This window comes from Porites lutea, chromosome 7, assembly GCF_958299795.1.
Source record: "Porites lutea chromosome 7, jaPorLute2.1, whole genome shotgun sequence".
Lineage (NCBI taxonomy): Eukaryota > Metazoa > Cnidaria > Anthozoa > Scleractinia > Poritidae > Porites > Porites lutea.
Window position 1 is genome coordinate 1,029,550 of NC_133207.1, and position 21,599 is coordinate 1,051,148.

The 21,599-nt window shown below is 38.2% G+C and overlaps 2 protein-coding genes across 2 annotated transcripts in view; both read right to left on the reverse strand.

Annotated features, from left to right (window-relative positions):
• Positions 1 to 1,450: 1,450 nt before the first annotated feature.
• Positions 1,451 to 21,599, reverse strand: part of LOC140944951 (peroxisomal ATPase PEX6-like) — a 31,220-nt gene continuing 11,071 nt past the window's right edge. Inside the window, exon 10 of the mRNA XM_073394058.1 lies at positions 1,451 to 1,573. The gene's annotated coding sequence lies outside the window, so the exon portion shown is untranslated. The remainder of the gene's footprint in view (positions 1,574 to 21,599) is intronic.
• LOC140943036 (QRFP-like peptide receptor) lies at positions 17,859 to 19,404 on the reverse strand. Its single transcript, XM_073392069.1, has one exon. It carries the CDS (start codon positions 19,348 to 19,350, stop codon positions 18,298 to 18,300), a length of 1,053 nt encoding a protein of 350 aa, XP_073248170.1. The 5' UTR covers positions 19,351 to 19,404; the 3' UTR covers positions 17,859 to 18,297.

Sequence of the window (21,599 nt, forward strand, 5' to 3'; positions counted from 1 at the left end):
ATATTCAAATCGAAATATAAAGAATAACAGCGCGGGTCCTGGTTAGCAAACTACTCCATTTTGTTTCACTAACTGATAGTTTTATCACGTTAGATGCCAAACTATTGAAACCCCTATCTTGCACGTAAACAACAACAACTTTGCGGGCCCGTTGGTTATCGGGACGTTCAAGAAACTGGTCCCTGGACCGGCCAGTTGGAGTTTGTGCTTGACTAGGTCGCTGTTGTACCGAACTGCATTATGGGACAATTGTATGGATACTGTCGCTTTGGTAATTTACTTTCACGAGGCTGCAATGGAAGCTGGGTCAAAATTCGTCCCCCAAACAGTCCCACAGTGCATTTCGACGCGACATGGACTCAGTCCACTCGCCTCCTCAAAATAGTCGATTGAAACAAGAGATGCAATGATCGTTATATCAATTAAATAGTGGTGTAGTTCTGACCTCAAAATTTCTATAAAATCATACAATAAATTAGCCATTCAAATACAAATATGTAATCGGGAATCAGTCACACGTCACCAACAAATTCTAAAAAACTGAATTAACCAATAAAATTTATCGCAAAAACATGCAAACGGGGTAAAGCACGTTTTGTTTTCAATTAAAATATGTTAACTTTCGTATCGAAACTTTGCTTTTGCACCCAAAATGTTGCCAGATTCGATTTGATGGGTCGATTCAGAAATTGCCTGACCTATCATAGCTCAAAATTCATTATACTTTCTATTTCAGCTCAAGACTGACAAAATTAATTTCGACACATTTTCAACCCACGTAACAGTCTTGCTTTAGCAAACAATTAGATAATCAAATTCATCTTAAAACTTTAACGCATTTTCAGCTGTTCAAGCCCCTAAAAAAAATCATTCTCCTTAACTATTCGGGCAAACCATTATCTTTCTTCTGGAATTTCCCCTCACTCACAAAAAGTTGCAAGACGCCAAACCACGAGCGTGTAGGCGCGTTTTGCGCTCAAAATTTCAATTAGCCTCCATTTAGGCATGAGCAAACCAGTCTTTAAAACACTAACCCTAAATTACAATTTTATCCGTTTCAGGGTCAAAGACGCGCCTGTTTCCTGTCAAGTGGTTCATACTCAAATCGTTATGAACCAGTTTCTGTGCCCTGGAGTTTCCTAAATCGATTGTCAACGTCATTTTCGCCTCATTAAAAACCTCACAACTAGTCTTCCTTTTCGGCGTACGTTGTTCCTTTTCAAATTTCACTCCCTCAATGATATATTGTCCGTCTATGTCGTTAAATCTTGTTGATATTCGCTTCGGGTCCACTCCATCTGGGATAGGAATAGCTCTTGAAAATTTTGCTCCTTCGACGCCTTTATCAACCCTCTGGGCGCGCTTTCCTTGTACCAATACGTGCTCGTCTTCAACCTGCCATACCATGTCCTGTGGGCGGTAAGAGCCGATGTCTAAGCACGCTATACGCACTGTTTCCCCTACTCTCCTCACAGGCTGGCTAGATCTCTCCTCATCCATCTTAAAGAAATCTGAAGAGTACGCCGGCGAGCTGAGTAGATTGGTTAATATCCGTTCGCTGTCACTGGAAAGGCTGTAAATGGAAGGGAAAATTAAAACACATTACACCTTACAACAGCAGACCGTCAAAAAAGTAAGAGGTTTAACTAGCGAAACAACAACTTCGCACGTGCAGCACAATTTTTGAACATTTCTTTGTCGTCGCTGTACGAATACGACGTGAAAATGCCTAATTTCACGTTTAATGGAGGACGTAAACAAGCCTGGAGGAAACTTTCTTTCTCTTACTAAAACTGAATATAGTTCTAGAAATTCAACTCTTGGAGAGATCGCCAAAATTTGACAAAGTAAGTGATTTGTAATAATCGCGATGAAGATTGAAAGACCGCGAATTAACTTTTAAAGCGGCGATTTCTCCGCTGTCGCCGCCGTCGGTTAAGGTTACTTTTCTAAACCTTATACGTGGCTCATTTCATCCAAGAATGTTTATATAGCAGACTTGAAGGAAGGCAAGATAGTTACACAACGTTTCTATCCTTCAAAAAGGCAAATAATTTATACCCGCGAGTGTCATACCACGAAGTTAACGCCTAGCCCATGCTCAGTTTAAGATGGGTAATATTTTCTAACAACACCAAATTCAGGGCGAAAACACACCCGTGAACACGGGAGTCTGACGGCTATGCCATGCCGATAAGTCCTAATAAGGGCGAAACAGCTATCCATGGCTATCACTGTGGATGATATGGCTGTGCGCATGCGTAGGGTACAGGCCACACCGAGTTGGGAGAGTTGGTAGTTTGTGTTTTATCTAATATTTTTTTGCACGCTAGTGTTGTTCCCCTTTTTGCTACTGTAAACAGTACGCTGTTTTTTATATCCCTTGTTTTTGTCTGCTGCATGATTAAAGCAGTTGAGAGTTTCCGACCATGTACACATTAGCATGGGTTGGCTCTGCCAGATTCCCTGCCCCCCCCCCCCCCCACTCGTCCGAAGATGCACCTTAATCACATGACTACAAAAGAATAACTTATGCACTTTGATAACTAATTTGTACATTAAGATTTTTAAATTTGTAATACCACAGTCTTTTCCAGATTAAAACATCCCTTGACATCTACCGCAAAACCGATATCAATCAGTTGGTATTTTCGGAGTAAAAAGACGTTTTCTGCATACACGTTATAACAACCGATATTAGTTTTTATCCTCTTAGCGCGTCTTCGCTGTCCTTAATTTCATAAGAACGCATGATTTACACGTTTTCTACAGTTTCATACACGTGATTGCAGCTTCTGTTTAGACTGTGCTGCGGTAAGATGAAAGCTTAGCGCAAAAAGCAGAAAAAAATATTCTCGATGTATAAACTTACTACTTTCCGGCATTTCTGCTAACCGCGTCTGGCGGCGAAAAAAGACGATTTTTTGGGAAAATCAACTTGTTTCTACAGAGCGCGTGATGCAGCTAAAATTTTAATAAAGAAAAATCGAAACATCTGGAACTTTTTTCCCTCAATAAACGCATAAATATTGTCATTTCGCCATTACCATAAAACTAGCACGACATTAGCCCCGTCGGCTTCTTCGGATGTTCAATTTTTTTCGAAATGAAATACTGTTTATGATAATTTGCCAAATTTTTGGCCTCTACCTCGGTGAGTTAAAAGTGACCGGATCTTTTCATGACCAAACGTTAAGCCAATTTAAAAGTTAAAATGTCAAACGACTGCTGTGTTTAATGGTGCAGAGAATTCCGGCTTCGTTCAAACAAACTTATACGTGCTTACTCTGTGCAGGAAACTATGTTACCTATTTTAGGCCAAATTACTAACGCAGGATTCTTTACTCTAGCAAACAATTTTACCTCAGCCAAATTGAACTGGATGAATAGAACTCAGACAGAGCCAGCTGAGTGGCCAATGACAAAAACAACACTTACCCACTGGGGTATTACATGTGAAATGACGAGGAGAACGATCGTTAGAAATTTTTTAAAAACCTTAAAAGGAACAATAATCTATATTTTTGGGGGAGAATGAAAATCACTTTAATCCTTAGCTGTCACTATTAAAAACATTTTCTTGGCTAAATGTTTCCGCCACAATTCTAAACTTGATTTTTCCCTTTTAACACTGACCTAAGCGGTACTGTTTCACACTTTTCACAACACGGAATCGTCTTCGTTCTTCATTACAGTCAACAATTCGCTTTCAACTTAACAACAGCCGAGCCATAAGAACTATATCATAAAGTTTGTAGAAGTCACACTCGACTGACTACATAATGATAGCTGTTAGCTGTTAGTGAAAACTTAGCCTGACGATGAACAAAAAACATTGCTTCACTTCAAAAAGGTGGTGACAACACAAACCGATTTAAATTAGACAAGTGAACAGACTCGAAAATCGCGTAAATACGAACGCTCTCAAAACCTGCACCTTAAAACGAGGGGAAAACCTTAACCTTGAGAAAACGTGATATTGATCGCTAGGTTTATAAAAGTAGAAAAAGATATCTACAGGGTATGATCTAGAAAACTTAGTCAAGTCCCCGTATGGAATTACATGGCGCAGACAAGCTTGAAATTCGTCGGCCGCGCGCGGGAAATTCGACGCCTAGGCACTAGCCAGACAACGCTTTTATCGAAATTGGCAGAAAACTAGAAAGAACTTATCTGCCTTCCCAGCTGCCCTTTTCGGTTTTGTGTTTGTTTTGTTGTACGAACTTTACCAAAAGTGCAAACAAAGCGCGGACAGGGCTATTTTAAATTCTCCTAAAATTCGAGCAATTTAATTAATTTTGAAATATCTCGTTTGCTAGAAAAATCATGTCCAACATTTGATACGGGTCACAGACTTTGTTTCCTCATAGCGTTACGCCGTGTTTTCACAATAAAAAAAAGACTATCATCAATAAAGTATTCTCTGCTCTTGATATAAATCTCTGAACATATTTTTCTTTCACTGAAGAACATAAAACGGAAGAAAAAACTAAATTAAAGACACTGTATTCAAGATGCAGATTATACCAATACGGCGTTATTGTGATGTAAATGCTCTTCCGTGGGACGACTTCCCAGAGCCAGTTTTCTTCATCGTACTGTAAAGATAGACTTCAATTCAGTGTTTGACAGTTCCAGCAAATAGAATCAAAATAGAAAATAATATTGGATGACGAGCTATGACGCCTCCACGATAACAAAAAACCGAAAATTATTACGTTTAAGAACTATTTTAAATACATCATTTGTTTTCAAAATTCGGAGTGCAAAAGACCATACATAGGATTTTCAAGTAGTGCAATGTATATTTCATGCATTTACCTACTTAAAACTAGTCGGCGATGAAACGCTTCGACTTAAAAATGTAAAACTGGACTGAATCCGTTCTTGTCGTCAGCATGTGTGACAATGATACGGGGGATTACAGATATAAAACCCTAAATAAGTTATCATTTCAATAATAAGATTGCAAATGAAAGAGGTGAATGCTATTATCCCTTGTAAACGTTGCTTGATGAAAGCCAAAAAATAAAGCAAACCTTTTCCTCAGTTCGTCGAAGTGCTTCGCCATTAAGTCCTGCTCCATAATGGTGTGTTCCTCGTGAACCGCGCGCCGAATCGCGAATAGCTCCGAAAATTAACGTGGGAAGCCGGATAGTATTACTGGTCACTGCAAGAGCTCCATTCAGGACCTATATTTGCGGACATCACAAAGTTATAAAACCGAAATATATTTTTCGAAAATTTGACACAATGCTAAGAAACTGAAATTTTACTATCGTGATCACTAGTATTTCCACTGAAGTAAAAGAGAATTACTTTTGTCTTAAATCAAAATGACGACGCAATATCTTTCTCAACCAATTTACCTTCGAGCGAACGTGGGGTTAATGACGCCGGCTATAATTTATATTTATCCTGGTACGAATGTTCGTAGATTTTTAAATAAACTTCACTTTATCCTGTCTACAACAATAGAAAAAAACACCCGGTCTACCTTAGAACCGCAAAGAAACGATGTCCACGTTGGCGATCATGTTCTGCTCCGCGAAGTGTTCCAGAAAGTTCTACGCCTAAACAAAGACTCATAAAATGAGGTTTCACTGAATATGTTATCTCGTTTTCGACATGACGCTTGAAGGCTGTTTGCATAAGAAATAAAACGAGTTTTCTATTTCAGCAAACACTAGAGATAGCGAATGTTCCAGAACTGACAACAAAGGGAGACAATCTTTTTTTCGTGCGGCTGAATGAACACAGTTCGCGGGTACCTGACCCAAAATCAATCATTCTCCGTCAAACAAGACGACTTTTTGTGTTTATATAACATGATTCTTACATTTTATTGCAGTTTTTCTTTCACTACAGTTTTTCATCTTTTTCAATCTCGATATTTCAGATAACAGATTCAGCAAAAAAACTTGACTTGCTCGAAAGTCATTGATTATTTTAGATGGGCATCCAATACTCGTAGTAAGCCGGATTAGCTTGGATGCTTTTTCACACTGTTAAACGAATGAAAGAAATTTACGTTACACGAAGAGTATAATAAAATACTTTCTTTCAATTACCACTCCCGCCCACGCGACCACCATTGAAAGCTATTGTACAACTCAAATTGCACAACTTTTCTTCTGAATATATCCTACGTTAAGCAACCGCACATTGCTGTACTATCAGATAAATTTGTCTAATCCGATAAAAGCATTCGTTGTAACCTATTACCATTTGTTTTTCAAGATTTTTGAAAAATGCCGGAGGGCGGATTGGCGCAATAATGAAAAATAGACGTCTTATCTGTTCGACTTTGTTACGAAATTACAAGTCACAAAAATTAATGTACACACCTCAAATTATATTCACTTATTCTTAACTAATCTATAAATTCCTTCTTGAGGTCAAAATAGCTTAAGAATATACTAGTTCAATTTAAGGAAGCCCATATTTGTAGACCTTATAAAGAGGACTTTCATTTCGAACAACACTAATTGCAGCCTACTTTTCAAGCACCGAAATTATGCAAATAATGTCATTAAACTCGACAATGTTCTACATATAACATATATACATACTCGGGCATACATGCACATTTAAGAATTACATGAAATGTTACTCTATGAAAGCAGCGGTTTGATTCAGTGTCAAATGTTAAGTGTTGTTTTGACTGGATAGCTTTATCGAATTCAAATGTGGACGGGCGGAATCTGATTTTTTACCAAACAATAGTGATTCATGAGAATAAATAAAGGCAAACCAACAATGCCGCCAGTACCCCAACCGCGCAACACTTAGAAAACACTTTTAACTCAATCGCGCGTAGAAGAGGGTCAAATGGCGCGTTAGTTTCTCTATAATAGAGGAACCCGTGGAAGAAATAAGGCCACTGAAGAAGAAGAAGAAAAAGAAAACCTGGTACAATTGATCTTGAACTACTTTCCACACTCAAAGATGATAAATTGGAAGAAATGTCACAAGGCCCATTAAACCGCACATAATATACATAATACACAGAAGAGACACCTTATTTTAAAAGGTAGAATTGCGAGATATCAATTGCTTCATGTAATTCCAAAACGCCTGCTTCTAAAAGAGCAACGGATTATCTCTGTCAGTCTGTGCCCCTACTTACCGCTGACATGATAATATAATTGACCTTGCGCCCTGACTCGCTTCCGCGGTTCAACGATACACCACGAAATGAGGTTTGAACCCATCGACACCGAAAAATGGAAAAAGACGAAAAGCGAACGGACACGAATGGACTCTTTCCGTTCAGGTTTGCTTGTTCCGGATGAAATGTATACCAATGAATTCTCTGGAGCGATCTAGCATCCACTCAGAATGAACCAAGAGAAAATTCTCTAACAAAGAAATGTCGCCCCCAAACGACAGAATACTATACCTGGCCTTGCACTGTGTTACTGTATAGGTGTAGCTCTGAGTTTGTTATCAGACAAATCGCACATTTCTTTCATTTGATTTTTTTATTGAGGCAATATACTATGGTGTAATACAACAAAGCGACTACGAAGCTACTTTTGCGATTAGCTGGTAAAAAAGGAAAAAAAATTCGAGTTCATCGGCTTAATGGCTTTTCACAGTGTATAAATTAAACTGTTGATTAACACTAGAATAACAGCAATACAAGAGAGATGTACAAACATATGCAGAAGAAGGAAAACGAAATGGAAGAAACCTCGACTAAAGCGGGCAAAGTGAACAAAAGAACCTCAATGAAAGGTGGCTAATGACGAGACTCTTGGCAAACGAGCATATTATTCTTCTTGTGACAATCGTCTTTAGTTAAAGATTTTTTTTAAAAAAAGATGTTAACGTTTCGAAACCCCATTAAAATTATTCAGTATTTATTAACTTGACATGTCATGCAGTGCACGATCATCATGCTGTTGGCGTGAATTCACAATGGGAAAAGCGTATTCCTAAATTTCGCTCAATTTTATATGTTTTAGTATCCGAAGGTACAAATTATTACAGGAAAATTTCAAGAAAGGGAGAAAAAAGTCACAAACCTGCGACCCAGTTGATCCATGAAAAATCGAATCCCTGCCATATTAACGAAGTGAATCGGAGCAAGAAAGACTGCAGACTCGAAGAGCAAGTCAAGCGACGAGTGAATTGCCTCAGAAAAGCATTCGACTATATTCGAAGTGCTCTTTTAAAGCAGTCAATCACGTGACTCGAAAGTTTTTTACAAGCAGCGAACGTCAAAGCTTTTAAGGTATTGTACCGGACCTTTCTGGAAAAATGACTCAGTGTAATTAGCGACACATTTTGAAGATACTTTTGACGGAATACACCGTGACCGGTGTTAATTTATATTCACAACTTCGATTTAAATAGTTGGAAACAACCGATAAGCAGATTCTTCTCGAACAAACAAAAGTTCAATATTTCCGGTAGGTTCAGAGAAAACAAAGATCAAAAGAGTTTCATAAATTAAAGTAACATTGTAACTGAAACACGCGAAAACTTTTTCTCGAGATATTCAAAAACTTAAACTTGACTACAGAATAATTATAAATTTGAAGGATCATTCTGGGAGGATTTACAATAGCTTGGGTCAATTACCATTCAAGGGTCAAGCTAACATCCTTTTGAATTCATCACAGATAAGCGTCGTTTCCTTAAGCTGCAGGTAAAAACCCGCTCAATACCGGCTTAAAACAAATTAATTACCATATATTGTCCTTTTCACTCGTGAACAGATGAGGACCGAACACCTTTGGATAAAGGCCGTTCCAGCCGAAATTTCACAGTTTTGGAAAGAGTTTGCCACAGTCATCCAAAACAAACGTTTTACAAAAGCAAAGTTTATACAAATATCTTGGAGAGTTTTGAGACAAAAACAAACCAACAGAAAGCCACAAAAGATGAAACAATACGATAAGCGAAGTTTCAGTCTGGTTATACAGACACTTAATTAATCTCTCCTTACTTTAAATAACTTATAAAATAAGTAGAACATTCTACAAGCACCCGCCCACTCGTGGAAAATCAGTACATAAAACGACACAATAATTCAATACAATTATTTCAATGTTATCAGTTATAATGCAACATTTTAACATTTCTATTTTGTACGGGTGTAAACTTCACAACCCTTGGAAAGGCGTACATGTAATTCCTCGCAGAAATAGAAGGTGTAAACCACATTCTTAAATTGCTGTGGATGGGAATAATTTTTAGATTGCAGCTGCGACAAAGGAATGATTGGTCCGATGCAAATGTGTCAAGAGAAGGAATTTTCTAGAGACTTTTAATTACATGGCACAATTGTAGTCAATATTTAAAACAAAGAGGCAATGTAACAAACAAACAAAATACTATAATATGAATTGCAAGGCGGGTTACTGCTGTGTCCTATATATCTTCTTCTATAATTTCCTTTAACATTAATTAAAGTGCTTTGCGTTATTAAGAATCGTCCACAGCAAAATGGTCGTGATAATTAAAGCGTTTTTCCGGTTTGACCGCCGGCTTTTTTTTCGTACCGCCAATCGCAAAGTAGTGAACCGCCATATTGTCTTCTTAGTTTTTAATTTTCATGAAACGAAAAAGGAACAAACCTAAGTAGAGATGATATTAATGACACTGAAGCAGTTCTACTTTTAGTTCTTATGTAGACCTGATGAGGCCCACTGAAGACATCGACATTTTCCACGTGAAAACTGTGCCGTCATACTTTACAAACCGAACGTCATAATCTATTTCCACTGTAGACAGGAACACATTCTACTTTGATGGGTGCGGAACGAGTCATTCTGGCCCATGTAATGGCCCGTTTACTCACGGAAGGCGACTTTTCGTGCAATTTTTAATGAGATTTGGAGGTCATTTTACACTGAGCGAATTATTGCGAATTCTTAACCGGGGAGCTTTTAAGAACAGGAAGTTTCTGAGTCGTATCCGCGAGGTTTACGTCAGTAAAAGAAGCTAAAAGACACTGATACATATTGTTTGATATAAAAAGAAGACAATTATTTTCCGAAAAAAACAAAACGAGTCTGCACTAACTGAAAGACTGAGTATGAAAAGTCAAAGAAAACCACTGTGTTCTAATCTCAAAGCGTCCTCCCATCGCTAATTTCAAACCCAGAATTAGAAAAGGGCTTCTTATCTTACTTCTTCTATCTACGTACCTCCCCAGCCCCCCACGAGGGGAAAATATGAAATGGTTGGTTCGTTAACAATCGTGGCAAGAGACAGCCAAGATATATTTCTAAGCGTTGACGGCATTTGTAAAGTACGTGTTAACTTTTGACATGGTTTAAACAGAATTCTCAGTGTGCGGGTATTCATTGTTGAAATGTCTTTACGTAGTTCGAAATTACGCAACCAAAGCAAAGCTCATTCACTCTGTAAATACCGAGTCTCAAAATGTCAGCATAGTTAAACGCTTTTTTTAAAGTTTTTCTACGGCACCTTTGAAACTTTATCTGACTCAGATAAAATTTACTTTAAGGCGTGTGTTCCAGTATTCGAAAAACAGAAAAAGCTTTCTCCTTAATTAGTTCTTTCTTCAAGACCTTCGCTGGTGTCCGCATAATAGAGGTGTCCCTTGAAACTAGGTTTGTTTATCAGAAAATACGGAAGAAAGTTTGCGACTAAGCGAGAAATGGATATGCTTAATACAAGACGCCCGCTGTAATATGGGCCCAATAAAATGATAGTTTTCACTGTATTGAGCTTAAACGCAAGGTGGAATTCTTTTGAGCAGGTGTATGAAAAAGCTTGCATTATTAATGGTGATGGCCTAGAAAGTTCTCTTCAAAACAAATGAAAACCTCCCAAGAAGAAAATTACCCTTTATGAACCTGTCTAAACTTCTCTAATTGGCGCCTACCTGTCTTCGTCGAAGCTGCCCAGCATATCTGTATAGACAAAACATGAACAATAATAGCAAATTTACAGTGAAAAATTTAAGCCGCGCTGCAGGTTAGCGCGTTGACAATTGAAATAAATTTGAGTTGTATTTCTAAAGGCGTTGTCAGGTTGGGTACAAGTATTTTTAGTCTGTAGCGGACGAAATCCTGAAGTTTCTTCCTGCATTCAAACTCTTTTTTCCCGTGGAGCAGCCTGTTTTGCTACATAAAAACGCGTTAACTAGAGGCTATGGACTAAAAAAATCCAAAAATTCAGCTTAATATGCAGTCTCGGCAAAAAAAGATGTTTCAAAGCATGGCCCTTTGGTATTTATCAAGGCTGACCATTCAAATGTAAGAATCACGAGATTTTGCGCCTCGGGAACATGTTTTACAAGGCGATTGTTCTTATTTAGCCGGTAAAAACACTCCGAAATGTTTCTTCTTTAAAGAAAAACTGTCGAGCAATCCTTAGAAATTGTTCTTTTACTTCTAACTTCGCAGTTTGAGGATGAAATCTCAGAGTGTAACCGTTCGAATAAAACTGCGCAACACTTTATAGGGGTTCCTATAGAAGTAAGCTGGTTCTAATACCGTGTGTCTATTAATGTTCTCATTAACTAAAAATATTTCATGGAATGCTGTCTTTGTATATTCACGCTGCAGAAGGAACAATGCGTTTTGTTGTCATCAGACCGCGTTTGGCAAATAACACCGATAGCTTTTATATCGAGGAATCAATCAGTCTGAATAAATCACCACAAAATTAACCTTATCGGAATTATGACGACGCAAAACGAAGATTTGTCGTTTTCCCAAGTCTGCATCAAAATAAATTTATCCATTAAAGATGAAACAAGACACCGGGGAGGTCATATCCAAAAGTCCAATCCAGCTGAATCTCGCGAAAAAGCCTTCGCAAGAGACTATGTGCTAGTTAGGTTGTAACATTAGAGACGTTACTTCTCCTAACTTCTGCAGCGGGTATAAGCGGTCGGCTGCTCAGTTTTTCAAAACTATTTTCACGCACTGGATAAACTTACAACAACTCAAATGTTTAAGAAATAATGAAAACAAACAAACGTGTCTTGAGTGGGCGAGAATGACTGCGTTGGTGGTTTCTCGTGTATATTTGATACTTGTGAGTGGAGGTAACCACTAGAAGTCTTGAAAATTTTTTAGTGACCAAAACTACTTCTAAAAAATACACACTTCTTAACCAACGCGCGGAAAAAAAGGGGCCGAAACTGAAAATGCGTTGAAAATGGCACTTGCAAATGATGATGATGATGATGGATAAAATTATAAAGAGCAAACCTGATAGACTTTGAGGGATTTTGACCCCATTTTTTGGTTCTTGACATTCAGCCATGTCGCGAATCTGCGGATTTAACTCCGGACGGAATATCAGTGCGAACGTGCTGTTGGAACACTAAAGACGCTTAACGAGACATGACCAAAACCACCAGAGGCTTTCAAGAGGATGCAGTTCAATTCACGTTGATCCCAAAGAAAATATCGATGAAAGAAAGTTCTAGAAAGCCATATGTTTCCTTTTGGCCCTTTGGGGGGAACTTGTTAATTAGCACAAAATACGACTGGGGCTAATATCATATCAAGGGCATTGAGTTTCAAGAGAACTTCCATGATAAATGTTTGTATTATTTTTAAAGCAAAGAAGAAAACACGAAAACCTAAAAAGTCCTCTATCACTTATTTTGCAAACTACTATGATTTATTCCGACAAGCGCCCAAATTAGAATTCAGACAATGGTAATCTGTCACTTTTAAAGGCAAATTCACCGTTCAGATAGCAAAATTTGCACAAACCCAGAGTGAACTGTCAATCATTATTGCTTGTTATAAGTTGAACGAAGTTTCCAGAAGAAAATAAAGGTCGAAGAACCTCATCCGATAAAGGGACTTTCTGGTTAATAACCGGCTGCAGTTCTTTCCTACAGAAAAAAAAAACGCGAGTTATATTTATGAGAAGATGTGAGCGCGTGATCACGACATTTGTTTTGTATGAACAACTCATAAACATTGAGACGAAGGTTTCAGAGATTTCCCTTTCTTGTTTGCTGTAAAATTTTTACTTCCACATTTGGGACAAAAACCACTCAATTTCTGCTTGATCCTCTGAAAGGCCCTAAGTGCCTTTTTCGATTCTCCCTTAATTATGGCTTAGTATCAGCAGAAGCACGGAACGAAGTTTTTAAAACTGGGCAGGAAAACAAATGTTCCTTTTTTACACAGGGAAAGGAAGGAAAACAAATTTACGGGAAACAGCTTGTCTAAAATCCTTTTTCCAGAACAGTCCTATAGTTTGAGTGTATTTATTACTGTCAACAAGGCCTTTTATGAAGTTTTAACCTATACGAGCGCAAACACTTGTGTGGCTTAACAAGATCAAATGCCCATGAATACGGCAAGCCTACAAGAGCTTCTTAACCATGGGCCCAATGTCTTGCCTTGCAACAGCTTAAATATTCGATCTCTCGAAAGGCTAGAGTTCTAGTCAGCTTTAAATCTCTCTACGGTGACAAATTTAGTTACCAACTCATTCGACAAAACTAAATTTGAGTGTTTCGCTGCCTCAAAAGACAAAGCTTGGAGGCGAAGCAGTTTACTTAATAAAATTAATTTTTTATGAGGAGGCCTAAATCGCGCGGCGGTTTAAAGAAGGTTCCTGAATTAAAGATCAGTTATCAAAATTTACAAATACTCTAATAAAAATTACCATAAATTGCTAATTTGAGAATACGACATGTTCTATCAACAGATAAGTATGAATTATTTTGGGGAAAGATATTACGTTAGAATTATTCACGTGCTAGATTCCACCTAAATGCAGCAAATTAAAGTTAGAAGTCCAGGGAAAAATTTGGCCTTGGACAGAGCACACTTCAAACTAAACGCAGCTACGATTGATCCAATGTCTCCAACTTGTACGAGCAAATGATCACGTTTATGGACACATTTAACCACTATTGTTTTATACTATAACCGCAATCATTACATAAAACATTATAAAAAGAAATACCGATCTCACCGCTTTATTTTCTTTACGGATATTTCATCAAATACTTTAGCTTTAAACAGCTTAGTGAGTTTAGAAGTATTTGTACGGTATTTGACCCTCGGAAACAGAAAATATAAGAGAGATCGTTCAAGAACAATATTAACATCTGTAAAATGAATAGAAATCAAGGCTCTGACCCACTTCCACTGACTCCAGGCAACGTAACAAGGAAAATTTTCCGGCCGACGTTCATTAACTTTCTCTGTTCTTGGGTAGTTCGCACGAGTTTTTTAGCCACCGAAAAACGTGATCTACTAACGGAAAAACGTGATCTACTGAGAAACTGGGATCTTTGATAGTATCGTGAGTGGTCATGCAAAGAGAATTGATTTTACCACGATTTTATTACCAAATCAACCACGGCAGGCGTTTTTTTTATCAGAAACACCCGACAATTAAGCATTCTCCGCCTCTCTTTACCGCCTAATTAAAACGTGCTAAAATGAAAACTAGTTTCCTCCACTAATTTCAATGCTTTTAGAAGTCTTAGAGTACCAGAGTGACGATTACAAGTGATTTTCTAATCCTAACACAGCAAATGACGCAACTAAAAAAATGTGTTTTCTAGAAAACATAAAAGAAATATATACGAGCTTAACTGAAAATTCCTGGGACGACAGTAGGAGATTTTTGGAAGGTGTACAAAGTTTTCCGAGGAAGATTCGAGGATCTTTCGATTGGAAACTAGCTAAAACTCTACACCTTTTACGGGGAAAGTGAGTATATGAAGTAAAAAATACCATCTATTGCATGAAATTGAGTGATTCTTCAAAACCAATCAATTATCCATTAGACTCTTGACCTGTAAAATAAACAAGGTTAAACATTCCACCTCAAAAGTTTGTTTATTCCGAGAGAGTTCAAAATCATTTAAAGAACCGTAAGCAGTGAGGAATGTGACAAAAAGAGCCTAATTTTACCCTCTTATGATCCACTTTAAATCGTCTTAACAGGTAGCCAACTACTATAGACAGTTTAGGAGCAACAGCGGCTAATATCGAAGAAACTCTTTTTACGCCATCAGACCAATTTTTTGGTTTCCATTCTTTGGCATGCAAATATGTCTTTTTTGTCATTCAATAGAAAATGAGGCCTATTAACTACTTAAACAAATGTATAAACAACATAGCACACGTGCTGATAACTACTGTCAGTTATATCATCTGTTAACTCGAGTGTAGAGACGGTAGATTATTCCAGAAATCAGTTATTCACCGAGCGTAACTGGAGACGAAATGTGTCTCGCAAGTGTTTCTGGGATCGTGACTGGGACGCGCCGGTCAGCAGCTACATTGGCCATTTCTTCCCCTGTTCCTATATAAGGTGGCTCGACTGGATTTTTTTTTGGGGCCGGGGATACCTCCCAAGTTTGAGCATTAACTACATCAAAAAAAGTAAAGATATGGAAAAAAGGTTACAACAACTATATTATATAAAGATGAAAATTTCTTATGATCTGGGTTTTATTACAATCGGAGTCGCTATGGCAACGTTATGACGCCATTACGTTTTTTATTTATCTTTGTGTTTCTCTGTACTAAGAGTTTTTTTTGAAGAAATCGGTTAAGGGAGTATGTGCCTGCCATAATTGCCTCAATTCTTGCAAAGTTTGAACAAACCCCCCCCCCCCCCCCCGCTAAAAAATCCAGTCGAGCCACCTTAAGACGGCTCAATTTCCTTCTTGTTTCTAAAGTATAAACCATAGCCACCCGTAGTATCGAGGTATCCAGGCATCGAAATTCTGACTGCAAACTCAGCTCTAACAGCAAATATTGGGAGACCTCAAGTAGCTTTTCTCTTTGGTATGTTGTTATTAGTCGTCTATATTTTGTCTAACAACAAAACCTGTATTGCTGTATTGCAAGCATACATGCAAATAAACAATTCTGTTTAACAACTTGCGGTAAGCGGGCTCTTTTTTGCGAGTGAGAGTTGCTAAAATTGAGCCTAATCAGAAATTATTCTTCTGTCCAGTATTATAATTATTTTCGCGAAACTGTTGTGCAATATGTGACTTTATCAGGACAAGAAGCATATATGTGCTTCTGTCAGGACTGAATATTTCCTTTAAAAATCGAAATCATCAGACAATAAACTTTAATGTCACGTAATGTGGGTAGAAAATAGCCCCTCTTACCTCAATTATGCCCAATATCCTTATGCTTAATTATAGTTGAGTATGACAGTAATGAGAATCTAAAAATGCCGCTTAATTGGAAGGGATTCAGCTGCATACAGTTCAGTAATAAAATTGTCGTTAGAGAGGAATATTTTGACGAAGATCACGATCACTTCGAAACGTGCCTTACAAATCAAAAGGCATCGAGTTTCGTGACTGCAAAACTTCAGGTCCCAGTTGTTCAAAGGTCGATAGCCTTAGTTATCCACTGAATCGGATAATTCACTATGCAGTCAAAAAGTAGTGGGAAGACACCAAGGAACTGGAAGGAATCAATATCTGCACACTCACGAGTCTCGCTCGCCGTTTCTCAGAAAAATTACACATGACGCGAACAATTGGGTTATAGTCAGGATTCTACCTAAGCTACGATCAGGCGTTGTTCATTTTTTCTTTGAGAAGAGAGGGTGATTGGGGGGGGGGGGGGGGGGGGAGGGGGGTGTCGAGAGAAAGAAAGAATACATACATACATGTCTTTTATTTGGAGTCTTATACAACAAATAGTATATCAACTATTCCAAATAACTAAAATTACAAACAACAACAATTCCAAACCATATATGGTTAATATATCTATGGTGAATACGGCTCTTCGCAGGAGGTGTCGGGTACATTCCATTTCTTTTTTTTTATGTCTTTTGGTGCTGCGTGGTCACGGCATAGTTAGTAAGGTGGGGGGGGGGGGGGGCGGCGGGGGGGCGGCGGGGGTAGTGGTCACGGTCATCTAGGTACCGTAAAATTCCGAAAATAAGCCCCTCCACGTATAAGCCCCTCCAAATATAGGCCCCCCAAACCTGTAACGTAAAAAACCCTCCGTTAAATCGCCCCTCTAAATATAAGTCCCCGGGGGCTTGTATTTGGAAAATTGCTCTCAAATACAAAGTAAAACAAAGCAAAAACGGTAAATTTACTTCCAACTATACGGCTAGCCCAATCGATTTTGAAACGAAAATTTCCCTCCGTAGATAAGCCCCTACGAATATAAACCCCTCCAAAAATAAGCCCCTCAAAAAGGGCCTTTGAAAAATATAAGCCCCGGGGCTTATTTTCGGAATTTTACGGTATTTTTGTTAACAAATGCCAAAAATGCGTCCTTATTCATCATCATCATTTATTAGCCTTGATATTAAAATGAATTTTACAAAATACAGCATGTTGTTAGGCGAGGAGACCTCGAGAAACCACCAGGTTGAAAGGAGAGGCCACCGCGACATCACAATATGATAATAATATGACAATATGATGGCTAATTCAGTAATTACTTACTTGCAGCCCGCTATGCCCGCTGGCATGAATAAGGGCAGCAACGAAGGTAATCAGTAGACTAACTATACCTTTATTTACAAATAGAGAAAAAAATAGAACGTCCACAAACATTAGTTAGACAAAGGGCGCATTATAACAAATTCATAAAACGTCACTCATGTGTCAGTGAATTTGTACAAGTCACCTTAAATTAAAGGTAATTTTTCCTGCTTTGCATAAGCGCGCTCTGTTCTCTAACGATATTACAATGCTGGAAAATTGGCCATTGATCTTTTCGGGAAAGACTGTGAGCAAAATAGGGCAAAGTTTCGTTAGTTTACATACAAGATTTTTCTACTTGCAAAAATCCTCTTTCAAAGAAAGTAAAAGGAACTTTGTAGGCGGATTGCAGAGCGGAGGCTGTTTATACTCTTGTAATATCACAAGTTGTTATTGGTTTCTAAACTCGTCATCGTTTTTCCTCTACAGTGCCTACCTTGTAGTCAATCGATGCTACTAGATTTTCAGCTGTTTTGGGGGTATCGAGAATTGTAGGCATTCTACAGAGCTCCGAACAGATATTTCCCAAAAAACAGTCGTTGGGTGCCCCTGACTAAAGCAAAACATTGAATTACTATTGTTATAAAAAGGAAAACGATGCGCTTTTTTCTTGGTCTTAAAAGGATGCGTCGCAGTTCTTGTACTCTGAGAATTTAAGCCCTTCAAGTTTGTCGTTCGTCGTTCATGTTTGTTTTCTAATACTAATCCATTCTTAATCCTATTACAAAATTTTTATAAATACTTCTATAATGTTCTTTTATTGCACCATGTTCCGTTTTCTTTAACTTCAAAATAACTTCATCCATCGCAAAATTATAACCAAACTCATCATTGCGATAGAGCTCAATTTACAGTTGGGTAGAAGTTCTTGTGGCTCTCCTGCTAGTTCCGCAGACGACACCATCTTCCTTTTTCACGGGCATTGGCACTTCTAAAGCGTATAGAGCACCTTGACAACAACCGCATTTGGCTAAGACAACTTTGACACCATCACGAAAGCTCTCGTTAAAAACGTAATAGATTATTGGATTTATGACTCCATTCATAAAAAGCATAACCACTGCAATGAAAAGAACGTGCTTTCTTCTGAACGCGGTGTAAAAGCCGAAATAATGTGACAGACTCAACAAGATAACTGGCACCGAGCAGACGTAGAACACAACCACTAGTGTCACCAACATTTTAAAAATGTCGCGATTTCGCTTTTCTCTTCTTGTTTTAGTTGCCTGGATTGGTTGACCGGGAAGGGCTCTATGCCGCCACAGCTTCAAACCAATAGCGATGTAAAATACAAGCATCGTGATTAGCGTTGTGGTGAGAATTCCCGCCAAAATGATGTACCATAGCTTAAGAACCTCTAAGTCCAACGTGCATCGGGTTAGATGATCAGGCAATTCATGCAACGTGGCGTAATACATCATGGGTGAGGCAAAGACGGTTGAAATAAACCACGTTAAGAAAATTATGAAAAAGCAAACTTTTCGAGTCACAATTTTTTTGTAAGGTGAATAAACAGCCAAAAACCGAGCTAGGGCAATTGCGAGGATGGTAAGATTGCTTGTAACCATAGAAATTAGAGAAAAGAACATGTCTATCTTGCATAAAATGGTGCCCAAGTTTCCCTGAAGAACCCAGTGACCTTCCATGACAAAATTGTTGTACGCGAGTGGCAAATTCTGCACAGCAAACAGGACGTCTGCCGTGGACAAGTTCGCTATAAAATAACTGTTAGCGGTCCTTAGACGTTTGCGAAAGTCCTTCTTCAAAACCACAAGTACCAGAATGTTTTCGATTAAAGACACAACGAGAACGAGCATGCAAATTACAGTTTTTGCGACTGTCACCTCAAAACTGTCTTCCTCAAGATCCGTTAGGGAAGAATTGGTCGCACTTTCCATCATCAGAAAGTTCCCTTGTGTCAAGGATTATCGTTCTCAGGAAAATTCAACCTTTTTTCGTTCAAGTTCAAGGGCGTTGTCAGTTATTGAATGTCTAACTGACAATGAGAGCTGCATTTTTAAATGAAAATTTAAATGTTAATGTCGAGATCTTAAGCAAATATAATCTACCTCACACCAAAGCTTTTACCACAATTTTAATAACTTCTGCCGCTAAACAAACAACAGACTGCACTAACGTAAGGAGTGGGATTTTAAACAAAAACTATTTGCTACGGGGGTTTAAAGAAGTTAAATGGGGAAATAACGTACATAAGGTTTGGATGAGAGAGGCAAGGATGAACTTTGCTTACTCATTTTTAAAAAACGGTATTATTTGATATTCAAATACAAAAAAAACAAACGGTAGTTAACAAAATTAAGTCGGTCTATTTGTCATTTCATTGTTTCAGATGTTTTTTTGAAAAAAGGACCTCAAGTGGTTGTCTCACAAACTGAAGATTATTTTAATGATAGTACTCGTGATTACGTGATTCGACTTGCAATGACGTCCGAATTAATTCTTCATTAATTTTTGGAACAATTAATAGAAAATATTCTTTTACTCAGAAAATTTACAGTGCAGCTTGTAATTTTGAAAACGTTTCCTTGGTTCCGTGAGTTTAATCAAAGGATGCCCGACGTAAACCTACTTTTTCAAAATTATATGACATGATTCTGTGCGCTAAATCTCGCACGTTTCATGGATTCAGTAATCGCAAGAGGTGGTTACAACGGGTTTTTTTTCAAGCACCAAATTCACACAGTTCACAACCCAAATGGCAATAATATGGACAAGTTAAATCCCTTGTAAATCTTACAGGCGTTTAACTGAAACAAAATCCCGTTATTTCCAACTGTCCGGCGAATTTATGGACACTTCTTTCGGTCTGGAGCACATTTTTGTTCTTCTAACTCTCGTTACGATAGGCACTGAACAGTATAAAATATTCTATACTTTGTTGGTCATATTATGTCTTTCTCTTTCCTGAATTGAGATTCTTCCATTGCGCATCAATCAGAATTGTTGTAAATATAAATTCATGAAGCTCTCTAACATAATGTTTTCTAAAGGAAATTCATCTCGTTCCCCGCTCTATTACAGATGTTACTAGAACGGGGAACAATGGACGGGGAAAGGGGAACGAGGAACGGGGAACGGGGAACGGGGAGCGGGGAGTGGAGAACGGGACAATGAAAAAATTAGAACAACGCAGAGAATTGGAAATGAAGTTACTAATTGGGCCAGGGTTCAACTTCAAGTTCGATTTTGTTCCCATCTTTCATTTTCCCGTCTCTGGCGAAGATCTTTCCCCGTTCCCTCCCTCCCCCCCCCCCCCCCCCCCCCATTTGAGTAACATCCCTCTATCACGGATTAACAGGGCCCCGAGGGTGCTCCACGCAGTATCGAGATTTGACTGTACAAGCAATGCGACCAGCTTATGATTCAAAAGATAAACTGGGCTACGTGATGTACTGAATACAAAAAGCCATTTTCATTTCCTAATATGCAGGGTGTTTACTTAACATTGTAGTTCTTATCAGACAATGCGAATCTGCAAACACTTTTCATGAATAATCAATTTCTACTACGTTAATTGATCAACCAGCAAATGGTTTTTAAGCTAATTGTATTTGTATGCGTAAACTAAAGTTAATACTGATAGTCTGGAAAACGATTAATAATTAATAGAAGACCCGAAGTCGACGTTTGTGCCGAACAGCCAAGTCAGCCAGGACCTGTTTTATTTTATTTTATTTACGGAATAACGACAGATTGACGACTGCAATGATTTGGCAACAAATGTGTCTCTATGCCGTGACTGGGTTTTGTGAAAACAACTACGGTGATGTTAAATATTCAGGGAAAAATGGCCCCTTTGTTTATCACAAAAAAAACTGTTATCAACGTTCTCTTGATAACACACATTTCCGCTTATTTTAAAATTTGCCTTTGAAAATGGACATGAGCTGACGCCAAACTTTAATGAGTTTAGGAAACAAACCCTCCACTTTGATAAAAGGCTAATAACCTCACGTTTGTTTCAGTTGCGGCGATAGCCTGCCTATTCCTCCATGAAAAATGTTTAACATTTCCGTTCATACCGCTCGCAAACGTTGTCCTCCGTACAGCTTTTATTCCGGTAAAATGTGTTACCTGATTCAATAAAGTCTGACCAAAAAACCTTTCACAAATACCGCGATGTAGGGCT

Bases quoted from the DNA above. Each gene is read 5' to 3' on its own strand.
- LOC140943036 (XM_073392069.1), bottom strand. From the start codon at position 19,350: ATGATGGAAAGTGCGACCAATTCTTCCCTAACGGATCTTGAGGAAGAC.